This window comes from Rattus rattus, chromosome 4 (genome assembly GCF_011064425.1).
Source record: "Rattus rattus isolate New Zealand chromosome 4, Rrattus_CSIRO_v1, whole genome shotgun sequence".
Taxonomy (NCBI): Eukaryota; Metazoa; Chordata; class Mammalia; order Rodentia; family Muridae; genus Rattus; species Rattus rattus.
Window position 1 is genome coordinate 40,787,828 of NC_046157.1, and position 25,763 is coordinate 40,813,590.

Below are 25,763 nucleotides of genomic sequence, written 5' to 3' on the forward strand. Positions count from 1 at the left end.
TTTGCTAATATGTAAATACACCTTTATCTCCATAAGGAAAATCAGAAAACTAAGAGCTACTGAACCCCTACAGTATTTATATTCTAAGTCAATCAAATTTGTTATATGAATTTCTTTCCCTGAATGGAAATCAATTTCATTAATTCTGCACAATGACTAGTCTCCTTATGTCTTAAATAATTAAGCTACAAGACCACAATTGGATTCAATCACCTTTATTAGCCTATCAATGTTACATTTTATACATAATGTCTAGTCATCTTCTCAAAGGGCTCTATTTTTATTTAGTACATCATGTTAATAGTAAATAGCCAAGTGTGATGGCTATACCTTAGCCTAACTTTTTAATATTCTCTGGGAAGCTAGAAAGCCAATCATTTTACACGCAGGTAAGAGTAGTGTTCCAAAATAATTAGGAAGCGGCTACGATTTTAAGCAGGGGAGGAAACAATGTTCATTTTGGTCTTTTTGTGTTTGTATTCCAGTAAATTATATTTTCAATTAACAGCAACAATGATATCATAAAAAAATGCTCTGCTTTTTAAATTTTTAAACTTCAATACAATACAAATTGAAACAAAATAGTATTGTATAGTCTTTTAGGAGGCAATAAGCCATCATTATTAGTGTGGCTGAACCTCCTTATCGATAACCAGGTCCAGGTTGGGTATAGCCCTGACCAAAAGGAGGACGGTTACGAGCATAAGGGTTAGCCCCAGTGGAAGGAGGGGCCATGGTACTTGCAGGAGATGGTGTAAAACCTGGTCTTGGTTGGTAAGCACCAGGTTGGCTTGGAGCCATTCCAGGCTGAGCGCCGGGGGGAACAGTATAGTTAGCAGGTTGAGATGTCTGGGTAGTGTAAGTCTGTGGAGGGTAAGTGCTCGCCTGGTACTGCTGTGGTGGTTGAGCGGGCAGTTGTTGTGGCTGGCCAGAAAAGGCAGGAGCCGGTGCCTGGGAAGTTGGTTGTTGGCCATATCCCTGGAACTGCTGAGGTTGCTGGGGTCCAGTCTGCTGGCTGTAACTAGCTGAAAAAAGCAAAATAAATAACGAATGTTTGGGGCTTTTTTTGGGGGGGGGGGTTGAAAGTTTTCCAGAGATTTAGTCTTAATGCTATGGACCAAAAAATGATTAAAAAATTAACAAATATATTCATAATTATATAGTGATTGCAGTATAAAACATCTCAAAACCAAGGAATTATAAAATTTCTCCAATTTTTAAATTCTGTAGCCTAAAATTCAAGTCACTATAAACATGTCTTTTCTTTACAGATGCTTTGAAACCCCTTGAGGAAATTCCCATTTGCACAAAATTCCTAGAATGCTCAAACAGGTGAAATAATTATGCTTTCTAGGAAGACAAAAATCGTAAAAGCAAAGTAGTCATTAATTAGGTTTAAATGGAAGTCCTATTTAACAGTACCACATGAAATACATTAGACAACAAGTGCTTTATAAGTGAAAGTGTTACAAGCACTCTTTTCATATAAATTGTTTTAAAGTTTATTCACTATAATATCTAAGAATAATTGACTACCATGTTTATAGTTCTTAAATCTTTTATATTTGGTACCTTGATACTTTTGCCTTAAAACTCAAATTTTGACTTAGTATGGCATAATAAACAAAGAACATATCAAACTGTCCCACATAATCAATATCTACATTCATTATTTACTAGAATATAATTAAAAATAAAATCCGCTTCACTGAAAACTTTTATCTCTACTATGAAACACACCTGCAGCTACTTGCAATGAAACCTCTCCATTGACTGGAATCCTGTCAGCATTAAATACCAGATACATAAGACAATTATTAAAATATGTACAACCCTGCATTTAGAAGAAATAAAAAAAAGGATTGAATGAATTTGAGTATATTCTGAACTCACCTTGAACCTGGGTTCAAAATTTACTTATGAAAGAAACCTTTATGAACAAAACTGGAAAAAGTCAGAGGGAAAACTGGCAAACCAAAAGTATCAGAGATTGGTCAATGTCACTACCAACCAGCACCACTAGTAAGTCTCCATGCAGAGTAATTAGTTATCTATTTCCATAGCTCTCAAAGTCAAGGAAATAGGACTAGCAGGATGAGAAATACAGAAGCAATTTGAAAAGCACTAAAATCTTACTCAGTGAGAACCCTAAACCTTCCCAGAGGAAGCTTAGGTTTCAGTAGCTAAAGCAGTTCACTCAGAGTGGTACCTGAATGCTGAATTAAAATAAACTTATAAGATCTTGGATGTCACGTAATTTCTCCTCTCTTCTGTGCTAAACTTAAAATTGTGTGTGTATATGTGCCTACCCATAAAAGCCAGAAGAGGAAGGACATGGACCTGTCTGATGGCTGTGAGCTGCCATCACCATGGGTGCTAAAATCTGAGCTCAGTTACTCTGGAAGACAGCAAGCGCTCTCAACTTCGGAACCAACTTGTCAGCTCCGACAAAAACTTCCAAATGTAACTTTCTACTGTAAGCTTTTGGGAATACCTTTATTTTGAAAATGACTATCCCATTTGAGAGGAAAGCAACTATCCTACAACTGAAATCTAAACTGTTTTTTAAATTGATCTAGGAAGCACCTAGAATCTTAATTACTGCTCAGGAAAGGAAACAGTAATAAATGGTAACAGCATTTCAGTAGCAGTCTACTGGGTCATTAATCATAATGCAGCAATATTTCTCTGTTATTTCTATTTTTCTCCATACCTACACCATCCCAACACTCCTAAAATGAATTAACTTTAGGTGAAAAACATCACAAATTGCAACAAAATAGGTAACAGATATTTTTAAATTAATACATAGCTATAACTAAGCCTAAAATATTGACCATTCTGGTCTAGATTAGAGAATATAAAATGGTATAAAGACAAGAGAAAAACATTCTGTTCCAGCCCCCTCACTGAATATCTGCATGCCTTGAAAAGTCATTTATAAAATGGGTGTAGACCAAGATCAGTGGTCCTCATCTTGGCTACATGACCTGTGATGCCTAAGTCCCACCTCCAAGCAAACTGATGTCTATAGGAATAGGGCCCGGGGAGGAGGCTATGAGAGTTGAGAGCATCTCCTAGATTAGATAATTTGTACCATATATATATATTTTTTAACTTAAAAGGGTAACTAAAATGATATCCCCTTTAAATTCACTCCATCTGTTTTTTAAATTAGATCTAGCTATAAAATAAAATCACTCTACAGCAAAAACAATCCTAAGAAATTACTGTATGTGTAAAAATCTACCAAACTTAAGTACTGACAAAATTCTGTAGTCTAGGTCAGCAATCAGCAATTGTCTGCACCAATGAAACATGAAAGTTCAGCCTCTTTTAAAGGACCAGACAGTAAATATTTTAGGTGTTGTGGGCCACAATACCTCTCTCACTGTTCCAACTACTCACTCTACTCTGTCAGTACAGTGCCAAAGTGCAACAGCAACAGGGATAACTGAGAAGCATGTAAGGTACAAGTGTATAATAAAGCTTCCTTTATCAAACCAGGCAGTAGCAGAATTACACTGTAGCTGTACCTGCTATAGTCTACCTATAGCTATCCACCTATAGTTATGTATCTATAATTAGCTGATCTATACTCTCATACTCTACAAAACTCTCAAAGGAATTTTGTTATTTAATCTTTGACTATACATGGTAGAGGGGCACTCTGATGTAACAAGAAAAAGTACCTAAATTATAACAAAAACTAAACAAAAGAAATTTATCATATTAAATATAGATAAATCTTCAGTGGACAGATGGTCGAATGTATAGGAATGCGATCAGCTACAAAAAGCTCTCAGGTGATGCAGACTTGCTATGTGTTGAAATCCCCTGGGTCAGATGACAACCGTCACTTCACCTCAGCGGTTAAAACCTAAATACTCTTAGTCGCCTGTAATTTTATTTGCATGTTTTATTTTTAGTATTCTAGCATACTTTTCAGTAGGCTTAAATGAAACAATTTAGTTTTTATTAAGTTTGTTTCTGCATGTATGGGGAAATTGTTGATATACCTACAACTTCTAAGAGTACTCTAGAATTGAGTGAGTGATATGGATAGAAGAAAATATTTTTTTATTTTTTAGATTGTTAGAGAGCTTTGTAGTAAAACATTTTTTTTTACTGTAGCTTACTACAGAATCATCTCTATAATTATGTTGTATTTACTCACTAAAAAAGTAAAATGCTGATTTGAAAAAACATATCACTTTAAATATAAATAAGTATTGTGTGCCCTAACAAGTACTTAGCACCTACGACAGTGTAAATATCATAAATCAAGTACTTAGGAGAAGAACTTAGCATCAGCTCTTCCATCACCTCCTCACCTGAATACTGAATACCGTACTGCTGAGGAGGGGCCTGAGGCTGCTGTGCACTGTAGCCAGCCTGCTGCTGGTACTGTTGGTACATCTGACCTACGCGAGAAAATACAGACAAGAGAGAACAGTTTAACTGGGCAGAGAAATACTTTTAGGGTACCTTCATATTCCTTCCCAATTTCATATGTAAGCACATTGAATAATAATTAAATTTCTGTTAGTTAAATATCTATGACAAGAAGAATGAGTAACAAGGGTGATTGCTTCTTCTGCTACAGATAAACTGCCAAGCGTGTTTGCTGGCAGCAAGTATTTTATGATGTAATTCTAGTGACTACCACTTCATAAATTCTATAAAGTGCATTGTCCATGCTATATGCCATCAGGTAAGTAATCAGAGAGAAGGGACAGACATGGGTCTTTATATATTAGCAATACCTCTCTGACGATTCATAGCACTTTTCTCATTACAAGTCAATTAGTTTTAGTAACAGAGGAGAAGGCACTGACTTTAGAGTAACACTGTCGTCTTCTCTTCTTAAACAGCATTCAGCCCGGTCATTCACTGTGTAATAACCTAGTGATGTCAGAGCTACCTTAGTTCTATCAACATGCTCTCTGACAGTGGTTTTCAAACTGCGGGTTGTGACCCCCAAAAGACAATCAGAAAACAGATATTTACATGAAAACTTGTAACAGTAAAATTTATACTTATGAAGTAGAAACAGGAATGTTATGGTTGGGGTCACCATGACACAAGGAACTGTATTAAAATGTCACAGCATTAAGAAAGTGGAGAGCCACTGCTCTATGTTGTTTGCACAATGCCAAAGTAATCAAGTAACACACTTCTCAGACAGTTTTTATTTTATCATTACTTATTTTTGAGACTCACTACGAAGCCCTGGCTAGTTGAAGCTAACTATATAGACCAGACCAAGTTGAACTCATGTATACAAGGACTGGCTTGCCTCTAGCTTTTTCACTTTTCAAAATTAAACCTAAGATATCACATAAGCTAGGTATATGCTTGACCACTGAGCTATTCTTGGGCCTTTCAACCCGAAGAAGATACTTGAATTACAATCAGTAGCAAAAATTACTTTGGGGGATATTATGGTATTTATGGTATTCAAATAGTAACATAAAATTCTTAATTTTATTTGATATCATTAATTTTGTAAGAGCTTATGTTAAAAATTAAGCCATACTTTGTTGATAACTCTGCTCAAAATATAATCAGAAGTTGATCTAAATAATCGGCAGTGTCTACAAAGTATACATTATATATCAAGAAGTATTCACTGAAGCAGCTTACCCTAATCACAATCCTCAGCTATATATTATTATGTCCAACACAGCTGAGCTACTGAACTAGAGCTCGTCTGAACTGGGACATAATGTATGCTGTTTGAAATGTTCCAAATCACTGTCACATTTCTAACATCCAAAATATGATAATAATAGCAAAACCCACCAACCTCTTTCTGAGTCGATGCTTACATATTTATACAGACACACTTGGCTAAATAGCCATAAATGTAAAGATAAGAAACAGCTGTAGCAAGGCATGTAATTAATGCCACACCAAAGAAAATGCATCAATAGTATTAATGTGAATACGGTGAGTATTGCTAGAGAACACAGGTAGAAGACCGTTTTCACTATATAAACTATTCTTAACAGATTTGATAATTTGGCGATTAAAAAAAGCCCTCAAAAGACAAGTGAAATCTTGCTAAGCAAACATCGTATCTCATTCCTGCCACTGACCTTTTTTGTACAATTCTCCTTCTAATAACCGACATCAGTGCTACAATGGCTTTTAGTTCACCTGGCATGGATGTTACAACCTCTGTCTACCCAAACTCTGTGTTCTGCTTCAGCCTCCCACTGAACCAATATCCGCATCACTTCTAGTTTGTCCTAGCTCTTGTTCTTGCATATTTGATGCGGAGTAAGACTGACTAAAGTTGGTGGAGAAAAGACGTAACGTAAGAATACATAAGATACCACCTGCTAGTCCCCAACGAGTCACACTAATTCAGTGAGCAAGCATGGAAAGCATCACCACAGGACAAGAAGACTCCAGGCACAGCTCATTCTAGCCGACTGCTGTAGTTTGTTTCTGTTTTAATGTAGATGCTGCTTTAGGTGCTATGGACTTTAGATTATCATCAACCCTTTGGTACAGTGTTAGAGCACCATCTGGTGTTTACTGTTTTATAGTAAAATGTGCACTTATAAAGGTCCTAACATATACAAGCAGTTAACAGAAAAAAAGAAACAAGGTCATGTCAAGGGTTGCCCTTGAGATAGGTATGGTCCTTAGTGGTGTTCTGACATCGTCAATGAGGTCGTCAATGAGTTGTGTGTTTCAATGAGGCATCTGAGATCCTTCACGAATACCAACCAGCCCTTTGAAATACTGCACTTTCAATTTAATTAAGGATTAATGAGGTATTTTTTAAAATGATTGATTTAGTCCAATTTTCACATTTTTTAATCAGTAGAAAAATATCAAAACTCACAAGATTAAATTACTTACCAAGGACACATAATTTGAAGAGAAAAAAAATTAACTGCAAATGCACTGACCCATATCCACTACATTATTTACCTAAAATTATGCTTCATCATCTCTACATAAAATCTTTTTAAGTGACAGAAAATGTAGTATTTGGAGGGGAAATTATAAAGTATTTTTTCCCCACTCTTTCATTTTGTGTTTATATTAACTTAAAACATTTTTCATCCACCTTTCAATAATCAGAAATATATCCTGTATATTATTTGGTTCCGTGATACTAAATCACACATTAGTATTAGACTCTTTTACATCTGTGTAGACAGTGAGACTACTATATAAATGGACTGCCATTACCAAGGATGCCTCAGTGAACACTTCTGCACATGTCCCTTCCCACCCATGGCTCTGAACACTATTTTACCTTCAATCTGACCTGCTTGTGTCTGAGCTCCTGCATAGGGAGGCTGCTGTGGCTGACCTGCTGCTGGGTGTGCTGCCGAGGAGGAAGAAGCAATGCTGTCAGGTGTTCCGGAACGGTCTTCTGTAGGAGCACTGGGTGGTCCTGGGTGATCACGAAAAGTCAGTTAATTACTCTGTTCAAGCTCGTTCCTTAACAAGTGCAATTTAAAGATTTAGGTTAATGACAATAAAAATAAAATCACCATGAAACAACCATGTCACCGAGAATACACTACGCTTATGTGCTTCGTATTTTCACATTTGCTCCAGTCTTTAGGATCCAAAGTAAAAATTGGAAATCTTTCCTTACAATGTGTGAAATTCTAAATTCCTGAGTCCTAACCTCCCCTTGTCAAATCAAAACTCCTATCTACAATCAACCAAACACAGGGCTGCTTCTTAAGTAGGTCTCTACTGTCTGTAAACTCAATTTAATCTCCCTGGTTATGTTCAGAGATCCAAACATTTCTCACTAGTCTTCTCACATGTTCTTCTTTTAGTTAAAATTATCCAGTTCATGGTTTCATAGGATATCTAACCATTGTTTTGGTCTGTACTTCATTTATCATAATTTCTCCACTCTATTGACTAACTGCAGCATACTTAAATGACCTTCTTTAAAACCTAGTTATAATTCTAATGAATCTTTGACTTATACTTTATCTCCTAGTGAATTTATCTACGGCTTACTTTTTAAATAGGTAACACTGATTTCTACTTTATATGAATGTCTATACTGGCCCCATTTTTCTTAAGACTGAGAACTCTGGCCATATTCTCTTGTTCTTTGCTGATAGGCCTAGGACTCTACTTAATACCTCCAGTCAATCAAACTCTGTCAGGGTAAGGAAAACACAGGAGCCAGTACAGAGAATCTAGATTTTCTGTATACTTCTAATACCGTGACAGTAAGTGGATTCTGAAGATAACACAGGGCTTACGGCTTTAAGTTAGTTTACCACACAGAAGGGTGATATGAAGAGTTCTGGAGCTAAATTCCTTAGGTTGTATTGCCAGAGCTAACAGTGGCTGCTGACTTTAGGCTACTGAACCTTTCTGTGCCACAGCTTCTTCAACTACGCAAAAGGCACACCAATTCTGACCTCAAGGTTACTTGGAAGGCTTACGAGTTAAAGTTTACAGCAAAATCCTCTAAAAGCAATTACCACTTAGAAAGCACGATTTAACCACTCACAATTATTAGCAGGCTTTCCTTAAAAGCAGTCTCTAACTGTTCCAGTGGCCTGTCCTTAGAACATTAAATCTAAAAGGTCACCAAAGTCTAAGTATAAAACTGATGAACGTTTGCGAAGTGTCTGAAATGAATGCTTGGACCTTGTAACTGGGTTATCCCACCATGAACTTATAGTTGGTGGGCTACCAGAAGGTGAAAAGGGAAAAAGGAGTAGGTTCTTGAGAACAAACACTTTAAGAATGCATCTTGTCAGTAGCCCATTTGACTTCCTTGTTCATCATTTGCTTCCTGACTACCAGAGTAAACAGCCTTCTCTTACACACACTCAGCCCCTAAGGTGTTTGCCTTGTTTCAGGCCCAAGCTAACAGAGCCAGTGGGTCACGAACTGAGATTTCTGAAACCATGACCCAAAATATATCCCTTTTCCTTACGTGACTCTCAACCTTCCTAATGCTGTGACTCTTTAATAAAGTTCCTCATGCTGCAGTGACCTTCAACCATAAAATTATTTTCATTGCTACTTAATAACTGTAATTTTGCTAGTTATGAATCATAATGTAAATTTCTGATATGCAGGATCTCTGATATGCAACCTCTAAAGGGGCAGAAACCCACAGGTGGAGACCACTACCCTAGGTTATTTTCTAAAGCACTTTGTCACTGCAAGACAAAGCTGATATACCATCATTTTAGGCACATGGCTTGTCCACTAACAGTCAAGTGCTAATGAGAAGCTATGCTCGGTTATGGTAACAGGAATGCTGTTTACAACTTTACTTGTACACATGCACACTTCCCTAGAGAAGACCCTGTATTATAGTAATCTTAAAAATACTCAGGGCTTGGCTCTTCTTCTCTCTCCTATGTAGCACATTACTGTTGTTTACCTGTTTTTCTAAGACTTCAGTCTCTTGACTTCTACATTACTGTGGTAGTTATTTCCACCCTTAACCATATCACACTTGAAGAATTAAAAAAAAAAAAATATGCTGGTTGTTACTTATGTGAAGACAACTAAGTATACATAACTGCATGAAAAGGTAATATATTCAAATGTCTTCTCAAAATCTAACACAGTTCTCTTCATTAAATAATCCCACAAAAGTCTCCAAGAAAATCAAAATGAAAAAATCAAATAAAGTCTCTATTTTAAACTGATAAAACTGGCAAAGTAAATGGTTCAGGTAAACCCTTCCCCAAGTAGCAAAATATTGAAGTAGAAGAAAACAATTATTTAAAAATATACCTTCTAATCAAATCTCAGAGAACCCAAAAGGGAGTCTACCCCTGTAGAAATACAGTGAATTAAAAATTCCGAGACTTGTTTGTAGCTCCAATGGTAGAAAACCATGTTAACAATTTCATGGTCAAACAAGGAGCAGGAAATGGAGGATGAAACTCTTTCACTTAAGGCCTAATTACTTGCACTAAAATAATTATAAACTCTGCCCAAATCCTTAGCCCCTTATCTGTTTATGGAATGGAGGTAAATCCAAGAGGCCTTAGAACAACAACAAAAAAAAAAAAAAAAAAAAAAAAGAGGAGGAGGAAGAAGAGAAGGCAGCATCTTTGCTGAAAATAAAAACAAAGCAACAACAACAATAAAAACCAACCCAGAGATACCAGCTACTCCCCAGGTAACTAAAGTCTATACAGACTAAGAACCGGACGGAAGGGCAGTAACAAAGCTCTTAGAAAAAAACAAAACACCAAAAATTACAAATCAGCAAGATACACTAATGAAAATGCTCACATTACAATGAAAACACACAAGACAGATAGAAACAAGAAAATAAAACACATTCTGTAATACTGGAAAGCAGCCATTAAAAAAAAACATGAAGCACTCTGTAACATGCGTGTGATTAGGATCCTCCCTGCCCCCACCAAGAAAAACAGGAACAATGCTGACAAAATGAGAAGCAAATAAAATAGTGTATAATTCAAAAAATTTAAAGCACTGCTTTATAGCCAAAAACTTATTCATATAAAAGCAATTAATCAGAAATCTGTTTAATTTTAAATGTCCTAAAGTTAGAAGAGAAAGCAAATCAAATGCAATTTAAAAAAAAAAAATCTAAACTTTTTTAAAATAAAAATTCTGCTTTAAAAAAAATCTGGAAATACTTCTTTTAATAAAATTTACCTGAAGCAGTTCCTTCTAAGGTAGAAAAGCGTGCTAAAGGCCAAATCAATCTCCTTGGGGTGCTAAAGCCATAAATTTTCCTGTTTCATAGAAACTTAAATATGTAAAAAATAATTGGCTGAATCCTTAAGTGATATTTCACCATATTCAAAAAACGAAAGGTAGAAGATGAGGTGGGAAAAAGGAACTGACTTACCTGAAACCTGGTCGTCTGTTAATCCAAATGCTGACATGACATTTTTGTTGATTTCATCTTGGTTTTTCAGAGGATCAAAAGCTGACATACTTGCTGCCATAACCTGAGTAGACTGTTTCCCAGAAGAATCAGAAGCAGCAGGCTTTTCTTCCCTACCATCCACAGTATCTATAATAAAGGAATAAACAAGTTTATTTTATCTCTATGCCCAAAAAAGCATAAAAAAAGATAAGAAAATATACATGTGTATAAATACTGTCAGAACCTTGTGAAAATAGAACTATGTTTATGCTTCAGGGAAAATAAGTAAAAGATAAAAGAACTGTCTCTTACCACCCCTCCCCTTTTTTTTTAACTGGATTAAACTGAATGCCAATAATCAAGCAGTCAAGAAGATACTACAAGAGGATCAAGAGTTCTAGGCCAGCCTGAGCTATATAGCAAGACTATCTCAAAAACAAAAGGGAAAAAAAAGGAAGTAAATTATCATTATTATTATTTTAAAATCTCCTTACCAAACACAAAATGACTTCTATGTTACTTTTATGGAGCCCCGAGCTGGCTAGTTTTTGTGTCAAGTTGACACAAGCTAGAGTCATCTGAAAAACCTCAATTGAGAAACTGCCTCCCTAAGAGCAGGCTGTAGGCAAGCTGCTAAGCGTTTTCTTTAATTAGCGATGTGTGTGTGGAGCCACCTTAGGCTGGTGGTCCTGGGTAGTACAGTAGGCTGGGTAATCCATAAGCAGTAACCTAGTGAGCAGCACTCATCCACGCCATGAGCTCCTTCTTCCAGATTCTTGCCTGGTTCGAGTTCCTGCCTTGGACTCTATCAATGGACTATGATTGAGGATATGTAAGCCTTTTAATAAATCCTTTCCTCCTCGAGTTGCTTTTGGACATGGTGTTTCAACACAGCACCAATCATGTGTGCATCCAGTGATATTTCTCAGGCTGTCTAGTTTGCTTTCTGAGAGGGTCTCTCAAAGACCTGGAGAACTCACTAAGCAGCTGGCCAGTGACAGTCTCGGGTCACTGCCTGTTTCCATCTCTACAGTGCTGGGATTACAAACACACACCATCATACCAGGCCTTTTTTCACATAGGTTCTGGGAACTGAACAAAGAGCCTACAGCAAGTTTATCAACTGAGCTATTTATCCAGCCCATACCCTATTGACCTACAAATACATCTAAGACTCCCAAGAAACAGTTACAAAAAGTTATTTTACAAAATAAAATGAGTGTTTTATTTTGTAAAAAAACATAAATCTGGCCTACATTTTGGATCTCAATCTTTATGTTGTCAATTCCTCTATTCAAAAGCCAAGACAGCCAAAATCATCAATAAAATAACACAATTCTGCTCTTATCTGAAATATATACTTATTAGTTATTAAAATACTTGTAGAAAAAAGGCATTTGGAATTTGCTTCAAAATAATGTACAGGGTGACAAAGTATAAATAGGCATGATCCTGACTTAAGGTAATTCTTAAAAGTGAGCTTGGATATATTAGTGTTAGGTCTATTTTGATAGATGCATTTTTACCATGTCCTTGTGTCTTAGTTACTTGTTCTATTGCTTGAAAAGGCATCATGGTCATGACTTGCTTTGTATTCAAGAGGACCTGAGTTTTGAACCTCCAAAATTTGCATAAAAAGCTGGCTAGGTAATACCACCCTGCAGTTCCAGCAATAGCAAGATGGAAGACAGAAACAAAGCTAGACTAGACTACTTGGGAAGCTCCAGGCCATTTAGAATCCCTCTCACAAAACAATAGGCAGAAGGCACATGAAGAATGAAGGCTGTCTTCTGACTTCCAAATGCACATTCTCACACATGCTTCACCTGTATGTACTTCACCAATATGCAAGCATGTACACCCACACATACAAAAACACCCCAAAACAACAACAACAACAAAAACCAAGGGCAAAGCTCAGAATAAGCAAACTGCTTTATTCTGTAACATATAAAGAAGTCTTCATAAGTCTAAGATCATAAAGTATTTCAGTAAGTTTTACTGAAATAGAGGTAAAACTAAAATTACTAATTCATCAGCCAATATTTATTTAGCATTTACCATCAACATAATTCTAAATGATTAAAGAAAAAACCATGAATGAAATTATAGAATAGTTCTATTTAAAACCTAACCACATTTTGAAAAGTTAGGTGTCTACATTCAGTAGAGTCTGATACTCAAAGAAACTGAGGATGCCAACAAGCACAGAGGAATTAAGAAAATGGGGAGGAAGAAAAAACTAAAGGTCAACTTCCAAAATTATGTAGGAGCGAAAAATAGAATATATGAGTCGAAAGCTTTCAAGTTATACATGACATTTTTCCACAGAAATTTTCATGGCCCTTACATGTAGCTATCTTGACTCTCATTAAAGTTTCTATTTTGCATTTTAAACACTTAAAACTTGTATAGTTTTAAACACTTGAAAATTATGAGCAAGGGCTTGAGAGATGGCTCAGCGGTTAAGCGCACTGACTGCTCTTCCAGAGGTCCTGAGTTCAATTCCCAGCAACCACATGGTGGCTCACAACCATCTGTAATGGGATCTGATGCCCTCTTCTGGTGTGTCTGAAGACAGTGACAGTGTACTTACAATACATAAATAAATCTTTAAAGACAAAAAAAAAAAAAAAAAAAAAAAAAAAGAGCAGCCATTTACAAAATCATTTTACATGAAATAGTCAAGATTAAACAAAAGTTGAATAGTGTTTTTAAATACACAAACATACTTTCAACCTATGAAATAATGCTTTTAATTTCAGTTCATATTTTAAAATACATTTTGATACCTAAACTATATCAGCTTCCAATATGGCAATAAGCCTTAAATTATCTTTACTATTTATAAATAGTATATGTCACTAGTAAATGCAAAAAGGTTTTCTTATGCATATTATTAAAAATTATGTCTAAAATAAATTTTAATATACTACTTTAAAGTACTAATCTAAAAGTATTTTGCATTTGAAACTTAGGTTTTACTACATAAAACAATTCCTAAGATCCATTAATTATCACACTAATAACAATTCATGAATCAAAAGTGTTTGAAAACTGGCCTACTGTATGAACTCTGGAAACTGAGACAAGCTAAAGAAATCACCACAAAAGTATTCTTTATGCACTCACCTGCACATTTATTTATTATTAGTCAGTACTGGGGACTGAATACTGAGCACTGCATATGTCAAGAAAGCAGTCTATCAGAGAGTTACTTCCCCAGTCCCAGAGAGTACTTTAAAAATGAAATTCCAGGCCCTGTCCTCCTATGACTCAATCCAAGTAGTGTAATGCAAGTTTACAGTAATCCTGACAGGTAGTTATGGGAATGCTGACATGTACAAAAGCAGAAGCAAGGATAATAAAGCTAATAAGGATGCTGTCTTACTCCTATGAAATAATCAAATAATCCTCTTTCCACAAAAATGATAAAAGAATATATTAGAATAAAATAAAATAAACTCAGTTTACCATTTTCAGGAATACTGGTGGAAGGCCCTGGTTCTCCAGGCGGCTCTAAGCTGTCCAATAAGCGATTCACTTTATTCCGAAGTTCTATCAGTTCTCGACGAAGATATTTCACCTGACTTGATTCAAGGGGTCTTGGCTGGCCATTAACTGAAACAGAAGCATTAATTTGCTTAAACTTAGAAGATGAGACCTGCCATTAAAATAATACACGTTAAGTAGAAATAGACAGCAGAATCAAAAGTAGTTTTATGTTCATCCATCTATTTTAACTTGTTTACGTGTGTGGAGTACGCATGCTGGTGAGTGCTCCCATGGAGGCAGAGGTAGACTGATGCTTTTAGCCTTCCTTTTGGACTCAGGACTCTCACTGAGCCTGCTTCCACCGCTGGCTGGATGGGCTGGCCAGCAAGGCCCTGGGTCTGCCCGTTCCTTCCACTCCAGAGCTGGAGATGCAGATATGTCCCCATGCCCAGCTCTTCACATGAGTGTTAATGGATTAGAACTCAGGTTTTATGTACTATAGCAACCTTACCAACTGGTCCATCATCTCCTATCCCCTAGTAGTATTTTTACAGTGTTAGAATTTAGAAGTATTAACATATATACCTTTAAAAAGGAACAAAAATCAAACAAGATACAGCTGATGCCAAATTCCCTACTTCCTTTTTTCCCCCTCAGAGACAGGGTCTCAAGTGAAGCCCTGGCTAGCCTGGAACTAGATCCAAGACTCATCATTGTTAGCTTTTACTCCATGAAAAGTAATATCCAAAGTAGCAGACTTATATGCTAAGCCCTAAAAAAATAAAACCATAATATAGAGGAAGATAATTGAGGTAGTCTGAACCCTATAATTACTTTTAAATCTGACAAACAAGGCATTACTATTTGGGGTAACAAAACAAATAGAGAAATTAACACATTAATCTTCCCAAACATAAATAACCTAACAAAGCCAAAATTCTGGCATTACAAATTAAAACTATAGTACTCTTACTAGATATTCCTAAGTTACATCTCATCTCAAAACCAAAATAATCTTGAATTTTGCCTGAAACTTCTACTAATAAAGTTTTAAGTAATTCCAAGTCTCACCTGAATACAAATATTTTAAAATATTATGTAACTGAGCCATTAAAAGGAAAAAGTCAAAAGAAATAAAAACACAATTATAAAAAATTATATATTTGAGTCTAAAAAAATAAATTCATTATAAAGTTTGCTACTCACCAAATAATGTCAGTTTCAGTATTCTACTACACTGAATTGCAAAGGAAAGGTCAGAACTATCAAAAATTGTTATAAGATCTCCATCTGAAATTCAAAAGAAAAGTAAATTCAGACAACTATGTCTCACAAAACTGGGTGAGACTAACTAAACCAATTTGAAAACTTGTTAAGACGTTATTTTAACCAAACATACATGTCAATACAGGCATAACTAGGTACTTTGTGTTTTTAGAACTTTATAGGCAACCCATACACGTATACATATGTATGGCATTACATGCTTAATAATGCTCGATTCTCAGGGATTCTGCTCATAAACACATTTTAAAGAAAATAACATATTGATACAAAAAATTAGTTAAACTTTCTGTAATTAATCTTAGTCTTTTTTCTTTTCTTGAATCCCGTAATTGTAGCAGAATGTGGTAGTTTAAATAGCCCCCCCTCCTCTGGCGCGCGCGTACACGCACGCTCTCGCTCTCTCTCTCTCTCTCTCTCTCTCTCTCTCTCGAGCTCATGTTTGAATGCTTGGACCCTAAGGCATGGCACCATTAGGTGTGACCTTGGTGGAGGAAGTGTGTCACCACGGGGGCAAGCTTTGAGGTCTCATATGATCAAGCTACGCCCAATATGAAACAGTCTCTTCCATTGCCTGTGGATCAAGATGTAGAATTTTTAGCTCCTTCTCCAGCACCATGTCTGCCTGCATGCCACCATGTGCATGTTTCCTACCACGGTGAACTAAGCCAGCCCCAATTAAATGTTTTCCTTTATAAGAGTTGCTTCGGTCATGGTGTCTCTTCACAGCAATGGAAACCTTAAATAAGACACAGAATGAGTATCTGTTGGAATGTTATCTAAGTTGCCTTCTTATGTAGTTGCCAACAGACTATGAAAAATAATTTGAACAAATTAAACATTTTTTTTTAAAATACCACAAAAAAGAAAGGGAAAGAAGGAAAAAACAGGGAAGGAAAGAGAGAGAAAGGAAGAAGTAACTGCAATGTGGAGGACATATTTCAATAAGGAAGTGGGAGCCACAAACTACGTCCAACAGAACCTCTCCTGTTTTTGCAGAATAATGAACTAGGTCTTTTACATTTTTAAGTTGTCAAAAATGATGGTAGTATGACAGAGGTCTTCTGTGAGATGCAAAGCTACAGTATTTATTTTCTGATCCTTCACAGTTTGCTGACATTCCCCTATATGAAAGGGAGACAAGAGAACACCAGTCATTAAGGTCAGTTTTAAGATATGCTAAATGTGAGGCAAAAATAGTGTCTCAAGTTAAAATGATTATTAAAATTTTGAGTTGTAGCTCAGTGGTAAAGTGCTTGCCTAAAAGATTTGGTCCTCAGTCCAGTAAAGATGGATGGATAGATGGATGGATGGATGGATGGAAAGAAGGGTGGGTGGATGGATTGAGGAAAGAAATATAGAGATACATACAATCATCAGTCTTGCAGCCAAATGGATGGGACAAGAAAATATCCTGAGTGAAATAACTCAGACCCAAAAGGACATGCATGGTATATGTTCACTAATAAGTGGATATTAGCCAAAAATTACAGAAAATCCAGGATACAACCCACAGAATTCAAGGTTAACAAGCTGAAGGACCCAAGTGAGGATGCTTCAATCCTACTTGGGAAGGAGAAGCAATCACAGGAGGGAGGGAAGGAGAGAGGGAGGGAGGGGGAGGGGGAGGGAAAAGGGGGAACATGATCAGGTATTGGGGAGAAGGGGGAACAGGACTGAAGCAGGAAAGAATGGAAACAGGTAACCCCAGGAGATAGGAGGTGGGGGACCCTCTAGAATGTACTGGAGACCTGGGAGGTAAGAGACTCTCAGGACTCAAAGGGAGAGACCTTGGATGAAATGACCTACAGTGGGGAGGGGGAACTTGTAGAGTCCATCTCCAGTGGAGGGACAGGACATCAAGTGGAGGGATGGAGTTGCCATCTCACAGTCAAAAAAAAAGCTCTGACCCAGAATTGTTCCTGTCTGAAGGAACTACTAGACAAAAATGGAGAAAAGCAGCAGAAAAAGGAGGTCCAGTGACAGGCCCAAATTGGGATCTAGCTTAAGGGGAGGCCCAGAGTCCTGACACTGTTACTGACGCTGTACAGACAGGAGCCTAGCAAGGCTGCCCTGAGAGGCCCAACAAGCAGTTGAAAAAGAATCAGATGCAGATATTTATACCCACCCAATGGACAGAAGCCAGGTACTCCAGTGCTGGAATTGGGAGAAAACCGGAAGGAGGAGGAGGAGGGCAGCCCCATAGGAAGACCAGCATTCTCAACTAATCTGGACCCCAGAGATCTCTCAGACACTGGTGAACCAGGCAGCATACTAGCTGGTATGAGGCCTTCCAGACACATGTACAGCAGAGGACTGCCTGGTCTGGCCTCAGTGAAAGAAGATGAAACTAAACATGAAGAGACTTGAGGCCCCAAGGAGTTGAGTATGGGGATGGGTGGGGGCATCCTCTTGGAGACTGGAGATAAAGGGGGAGAGGAAATATGGGATGGGGAGCATTTGGGGGGCAGCCTGGGAAGGGGATGAAGTCTGGACTGTGAAAAGGACTGAATAAAAAAAAATTTAAGTTAAAAATTTGAGTTGTAAATTCAAGAAAAGAGAAGAAACTGATTTAACTAAGGAACACATCTTAACAGAATAGAGGTAAAACTATGTATTTATAAAGAGATGAGATTGATAAAGAAAGTAGAAAGAACATGAGTGACTCTCAAAAATTAGTTTGGCTAATTTCAGATCATATGTCAACAGAAAAGGAGAATTCACCCATGTTGGTAGATGACTGCCTGTTTTAAGTTGTCCAAAATACGTGCCAAGAGGTGAACGATTTTCATCGGTAGCTCAGCATATGACCAGGCTCTGACTAATGCTACATGTATAGATATCCAACATCTCAAACCCTAGCCACGTAAGATCTCTGAAGATGTCTTCAGAGTCTTTATTCATCTGCATGCTAGATGTTAATGCTCAGGGTAAGCCATGGGATGTTAGGCAACATTTCTTGATTTTTTTGCACATTGAACCACTGAGAGTGTAAGGTTTCTATAATAACAACCATCATGACTAAAGTCAATCTCAGAGAAAAGTAGTTGTTAGCAATAAAAAAGAAAATCAGGAAATGTAACTGTAATTCTACATTTGATAAAATATTTGTTTAGCAAAATATATCTCTGTAAAAAATAGTTGTGGTCAAATGAGCCCAAGAGCACTGCATATAATAAATTGGCAATGCATATTAGCATAATACACAACGATAACTCCTGCAATAAAGAAAGACATTTGGCCAGTGTAGTTCACCTCAAGTTCCATGTCAGTCTTGGACTACATAGTAAGAACCTGCCAAAGGATGAAGAGAAAAAGAATAAAAAGATACAGAGAGACATTTGCCTTTGTTTAAGCTAGCTTTCCTGTAGTTGGTTGATATCTCAGGATTTTACTGCTATGAATAGACACTATGACCAAGGCAAGTCTGATAAGGACAACACTGAATTGGGGCTGGCTTACAGGTTCAGAGGTTCATTCCATTATCATCAAGGTGGAAGCATGGCAGCATCCAGGCAGGCATGGTGCAAGAAGAGCTGAGAGTTCTACGTCTTCATCTGAAGGCTACAAGTGGAAGACTGACTTCCAGGCAGCTAGGATGGGGTCTTATAGCCCATACCCACAGTGACACACCTACTCCAACAAGACCACATCTCCTAATAGTGCCACTCCCTGGGCAGGCATATACAAACCATCACATTCCACTCCCTGGCCCCATTGACTTGTTCAAACACATGAGTCTATAGAGGCCATACCTAAACATATCATAATGCAAAATACATTTAGTCCAACTTCCAAAGTCCCCATAGTCTATAGCAGTCTCAACAATGTTAAAAGTCCAAAGTTCAAGGTCTCTTCTGAGATTCATCCAATCCCTTAACTGTAATCCCCAAATCAAAACAGGAAACCAGCTGAACAAAGTCCAAACTCTGCATCTCCAAGTCAGATGTTAAAGCAGTCATCAGATCTCCAATTCCTTTTTTTTTTTTTTTATCTTTATTAACTACAACAAACTTTTTTCTCCTGGGGTGGTTTCAGCAGGTATCCTATGGCTCTGGCATCTTGAAAATCATGGGGTCTCCAAGTCACCTTCAGTGTTACAGCTTCTTGTTTGAATGGTATTCTGGGCTCTTCCAAAGTGCTGGTCACTTCTCCAGCTCTGCCCTCTGTAGCACTCTAAACTAAGCTCGGGTTTGATCCCTACTTACTCTACTGCCATTGCTATTCTTGGTGATCATTCCATGGTACTGGCACCTCCAATACACTGGAGTCTTCTGCTGCAACTAGGCTTCATCAATAGCCTCTCATAGGCTCTCTTCATGGTGCTAAGCCTCAAATCCTTTGCATGGCCCCTTCAGTCCTGGTCCATCAACTGCAACTGAGGCTGCATCTTTACCAGTGGTCTTCCATGGCCCCTCAGAATGCCAAGCCTCAGTGGCTCTCCATGACTCCTTCATGCTTCAAAAAGTGGTGACTTACACATTACCAAGTACAGATGCAGCACAAGGTACAACCTTGGCTATCTCTCAAACACAGCTTCCTTGTGCTCTCAGAAAACACACTCCAGAAGCTTTCACCTCAGTGATGCTGGTCTCTTCTTAACCACCACTAATTTCTTAGCTCCAGCTAACCAGCATCAATTGTCCCAGTAGTCTCTTCTATTCTGGACTCTACAGCCAGAGCCACATGGCCATAGCTGCCGAGTTCTGCTGCTTGCTGGAACAAGACCCCCTTGTTCTGTTACATTATCACCAGCTTTCTGTTTTCTAACTCCTTCACTGACTAAGCTTGGCTGTCCTAGAACTTGCTCTGTATGTAGATTAACTTGAACTCAGAGATCTACATTCCTGTCTCCTAAACACTGGGATTAAATGTGTAGTCATCAAGCCTGGATTATGTTTTTCTTCACCTAGAACTTGCTTTGTTCTAGGTTGGCCCTGAACTCAGAGATCTGCTTGTCTTTGCCCTTTGCCTCCTGGGATTAAAGGCTTGTGCTACCATGCCTGGACCTTAATTTAGCTGGGTAGGATCTTGCCCCAAGGGTACTACTCCCATAATTCAGTTTAACACCCTTGAATATAGGACTCAGCTTCATTTCATTTCCTGGTGCCCCTTTAATACTTGAACCTTATATTTTATATTTTTCCTTTCTAAGCTTGCTACACTTGTTCAAATGCTCTTCATGAGACTTATCCAGAGAACAAAGTCCCTCTTGGGTTTTTTTTGAGACTTCCTTTGTCAATGCAATTAAGATAAATCTCTTTACCTTAGCCCCAGGTAGACTGTTCAGAGAAGGGTGCAAAGCAGCCACATTCTTCACCAAAATACCACAGAAACAGTCTTCACACCAGTTCTGAAATTCTTCTCCTCTGAAACTTCTACAACCAGGCTTCCACAGTTCAAATCACACTCAGCAACAAAGTCATCCATATTCCTACTAGGATGGTCCATCAAACCCCATTTAAAGCATTCTACTACTTTCCAAATCAAAGTCCCAAAGTCCACGTTCTTCCAAACAGAAGCATGGTCAGGCCTATCAAGGCAATACCCCAGTCCCTGGTACCAACTTCTGTCTTAGGGTTTTACTGCTGTGAACAGACACCATGACCAAGGTAACTCTTAAAAGGACAACACTGAATTGAGGTTGGCTTACAGGTTCAGAGGTATCGAGGCAGGAACATAGCAGCATCTAGGTAGGCATGGTACAGGAGGAGCTGACTTCTAGACAGCTAGGGTGAAGGTCTTAATCCCATGCCCACAGTGACACACCTATTCCAACAAGGTCACACCTCCTAATAGTGCCAATCCCTGGGTCAGGAATATACAGACCATCACAGCTGGTAAAGAAATCTTTTCATCCGATAAATATAGTATGAGAATTCCACTCAACTCTGAACATACATGTGGAAATCTGAGCAGGAGAAAAGTATTTAAAAGTACACGTGAAGGGGTTGGGGACTTAGCTCAGTGGTAGAGCGCTTGCCTAACAAGCACAAGGCCCTGGGTTCGGTCCCCAGCTCTGGGAAAAAAAAAAAAAAAAAAAAAAGTACATGTGAAAATGTCAGACACTCCCTTCAATTAATAAATTACATTTTTACATACAAAGGAATTGTTTGACAAATAGTAAATAAAATGGTTGGGGGAATGAGAGAATTAGTCCATTGAGGAAAACATGGGAGTAAGAACATGTACTTGAGACCTTAAAATCTTACCCTCATCCTTATACTTTATTGTAACTTCATCATTACTCAGAAGCTTTCCTCTGAATACTCGCTGCATCATCAGCACTAATTCATCATAAGTAATGTCTTCATTATGAATGGGAATTCGCCGGATATCTTCTCCAAGTTGAGCTTTGATAATCAGCTTCCCACTTAGGTCCAACTGTCCGTTCATTGTGGACTCCAGGATGCTCTATATATACAACTCTAGGGGGAAAACTGATGAAAGCAGAATTATTATAATGTTAAGAAACTGTGCCCCTTAAAAAAAAGGTGCCCCTCGCTGATACATAACTGGTCTGGAAACATTTTATTACTAATGTAATTTCTATTATTATGCATTATACTATTTTATCCATATACTCAACTACTTAACTGACAATACTAATACCATCTGTCTAAAAATAAATTCCTGACTTCTAGCCCAAAGTTGCCTCTCCTAAGGTCTTCACATCTGTTAGTGGCAACTCTTTTCTCCAAGAAGGCCTGGCTGCTTCCCTTTTCTCACACCTTACATCTAAAGTATAGCAAACCTGGTTGTTACCGGCCCAAGTACTTTGGTAATCCATCCAATTTGGTATCGTCACCATCAACTTAATCCAATTCAGCCCTTTGTCTGATTTATTTAAAAATGTCTCAAATGATCTGCTTATTTACCTCCATCCACTTTCACTGAAACTTCAACAAATCAGAGATTTGTTAAGTAAAATCTAATGTCATTGTGCTTAGAACCTTCCAATGAATTCCCATAGAAAAATGTAAAAATGTGGCAAGACCTGACCTCTGGTATTTTCTACTTTGTCTTGCTCATATCTCCCAACTGAAGGCTTTGTGCTTACTGTGTCCTCTGCCTTCAAGTCTCTCATGCCCCTCACTGGAACCAGACTGCTAACTATGTATCTTTTAGAGGTTTTCCCTAACAATCTAACTTAAAATGTACCTCATTACTGTCTTCTCATCCTGCTTTTTCTTCAAAGCCCTAAACACTATGTGACTTTTTTTTAACTGTCCTCTCCACTATAAGAAAGTTCCCTTTTTATTATCTTTCTAGATTGTAGAAGAGGCCTGCCTTGTAAATTACAGTTACTCAAATGGACAATGGCTACAAAATTGTTAACTTGTAACTCTAATGTTAATCTGGGAGAGGAGGCATGTATGAACATGAAATGAGAACCTATTTTTCCTAAATAAGATCTCAAGAGTACCTTTTCTAATTTCCTATTTTGGAAGCTCAAAGAGAAAGGACAAATGAGTAGTACTCTCCTGGGCTTTCAACCAACTATCCATGATCAAGCTATACTACTCCACTAACCTGTCAACCCACATTACCTCCAATCAAAATGGTTGTGTATGATTGGACTGCATTCTCTTTTTTTTTAAGATTTATTTTATTTCTGTGTGCAGGTGTCCCAGAAGGCCAGAGTGTTGAACCACCAGGAGCTGGAGCCCTGGGTGTTATGAGACCTCTGATATGAAAACTGAACTCAGGTCTTCTTCAAATGTAGTACTGCTGCTAACAGCTGAGCCACCTCCCCAGCCAAGCATTCTTTATTTTAAAAAGAAGAGAACTAAGTATAGGATGGGCAGGATCAAGAGCTCAGACCAGCCTCAGCTACAAAACAAGTTCGAGATCAACCAGCCCAGGCTACTGGACAGTAAAGAGCGTTGACTAGTGGTACAGTGCTTGCATAGCATGCATAAGGCTTTGGGTTCCATAAATACCTGGCCCCACATTAAAAAAAAATTAATGATAGAAGTAGCTACTAATACTAGTTTACTACAGAATTTTCACTTCTTTGGTTTTATTTTCTTATTATCTCATTTCAGATTATTCAATGTCCTATGTATTTATAATCTTAAATTCTGAACACTAAGGTCTTTAGTAATTCAAATTACTACTGTAAAAGTGCACATTTAGGATCAAATAATGGGTTAATATTTGTTTTTTGCAAGGCCAAGTAATTCCTCACGATGTTTATCTATTAGCACAGAATGTTCCTACCATCAACTTTTTTTTACCTGTTCCAATAATTGACCAATGAGAGCCATTTAAGATGTCCTAAACCTCCTTTGCTTCAATCTTGCTTTCAATCTTGAACTTTTTCTTCTGGCAGCTTTCTGTTTCCTTCTCTAAAACTTACTGAACCTCCATCATTGCCCCCATCCCTTTAATGTGGAAAATCCCTCACCAAATCACCAAACTATTCAACTTGGATAGTTTTTAATGAATCCTAACTTGTGTCACCATTATTAAATATAAACCTCCCAATATCCTCACATAAGTGCTCTAGTCTTTGTGTCTAATTATCCCTCAAATGAAGACAGCCACTCACCATCCTCTGGGAAAATTACATTTCTATTAGTAACTTTAATGAAATGGGGCATAAACCTAAACAGAATACTACAAGGTCAAAGCAGAACAAAGTGAACTATGTTCCACAATCTGGCCCCATCATTCTGGTAATGTAAAAGTACAGCTGGGTTGGTTTGTTTGTCTGTCTGTCCAGTCTCACAATGGACTTCTCATAAGGAGGGTGATGACCTGACACCTCTATAGAACCAACTCTTCAATAGTTGCCCCAATTTGTTCTCTGACTTTAGAAAATGTTTACATAACATTTACTATATCCCAGGCTCTAAAACACTATAAGTTTAGAAAGATGGTAAGAATCTCATGCTTTTATTGATAGCCTGACAGGAATGATGATCTTACAATAAATCTGCATTTACTGCCTTCTCTCTATAGGCCAATATAAACCAACAATATAGATTAAGGACCAGTGCTTTGAAAGCTGGAATACTCAGTTCCTGAACTATCTTATGGTACCTCTTTACCTGGTCATATCATATCCCAAGTAGGATGAAGTCCCAGCACAAATGTACTTGGCAATACGCCCTCTGATGGAACCGGGAAGCACTCAGCTCCAATGAACCTAAAAGCTAACATTACATATACTCAACATCTGCCATGGTGGCCTAGATTCACTTCTAGTGTTTCCTCTCTGCAGTCTTAGCTAAAAGTTGTCCATTGTGTAGTGATGTCAGGCACCACAGTTATTTCTGTTCCCAAGAGAAAACTTCATCCACATTGGTGTCAACTCTGCTCCTGCCTTTCTTTAATAGGGTAGTGATTAATATGAATTAGTTCCTACAACGGCTGGTAAGATCACTATGGCATTTTCTGATTTATCTACTGATGTCTTACTACTTCCTAAGTCCAGAAGTGACTCAACCTGGAATTTAACCTCCATCCAAGAAATGTTCTGGTGACTGGGATAAACTGATGTGTCCAAGGACATAAAGCCTGCCCCCTACACTAGGAGGTAAGTCAAGCCTCAGGCACCTGTTGTTTAATCTGAGTAGGTTCTTTCAGAGTAGAAACTCTTTCAGAAGCTTCTAAAAAAGCACCCACCCTCTAAGCAGTTTTTTTCTTTCTTTCTTTTCTTGTCCCCCGACTCCCTAAGACAGAGTTTCTCTGGATAGCCTTGGCTGCACTGGAACTCACGCTGTAGACCAGGCTGGCCTCAAACTCAAAAATCCACCTGCCTCTGACTCCTGAGTGCACCACCACCAACTGGCTCCCCTTCTTCTCGATTATTCTAAAATTGTAAGTGGTCTCAAAATCTGTACTACATGCAGTATATATGGCAAGAATGGTAACCATCTTCCCTGGTAGCTATGTGAGCTCAAGTTCTCCACGGTGTACTTTCTTCAAGCAAAGGGAAGAGTAACAGCTAAATTTGACTAATCTTTTTGAGATTAAGTATCTACAAATTCTTCCTACAGTGCCTAGAGACACCAACTTACAAAAGTTGGGAACTGTATTCAGTAAAACTGGGTAGGGCCTCGAGTGTACGACCGAATGGGGTTCCTTTTTGTGACCTCAA

General features: G+C 37.8%; 1 protein-coding gene across 5 annotated transcripts; it reads right to left on the minus strand.

Annotated features, from left to right (window-relative positions):
- Positions 1–199: 199 nt before the first annotated feature.
- Tfg (trafficking from ER to golgi regulator) lies at positions 200–22,132 on the minus strand. Of its 5 annotated transcripts, none has more exons than XM_032900311.1 (8): positions 21,868–22,095; positions 15,578–15,661; positions 14,351–14,497; positions 10,856–11,023; positions 7,292–7,420; positions 4,335–4,424; positions 1,741–1,781; positions 200–1,025 (listed from the first exon to the last, which is right to left on the minus strand). In XM_032900311.1, exons 1-7 carry the CDS (start codon positions 22,049–22,051, stop codon positions 1,747–1,749), a joined length of 837 nt encoding a protein of 278 aa, XP_032756202.1. In that variant the 5' UTR covers positions 22,052–22,095; the 3' UTR covers positions 200–1,025; positions 1,741–1,746. The 5 variants fall into 5 exon arrangements, with proteins under 5 accessions (XP_032756202.1, XP_032756201.1, XP_032756198.1 ...); XM_032900310.1 differs by having other exon boundaries at positions 7,280–7,420; XM_032900307.1 differs by lacking the exon at positions 1,741–1,781 and having other exon boundaries at positions 7,280–7,420; positions 21,868–22,132.
- Positions 22,133–25,763: the final 3,631 nt, after the last annotated feature.

What these genes read in the sequence shown, in the direction of transcription:
- Tfg (XM_032900307.1), bottom strand. Translation starts at nt 22,051, where the DNA reads ATGAACGGACAGTTGGACCTAAGTGGGAAGCTGATTATCAAAGCTCAA. An exon ending in ACTGAAACTGACATTATTTG is followed by an intron (nt 14,498 to 15,577) that starts GTGAGTAGCAAA and finishes CTTCTGTTTCAG; the next exon opens with TTAATGGCCAGCCAAGACCC. An exon ending in CACCAGTATTCCTGAAAATG is followed by an intron (nt 11,024 to 14,350) that starts GTAAACTGAGTT and finishes CCTTTATTATAG; the next exon opens with ATACTGTGGATGGTAGGGAA.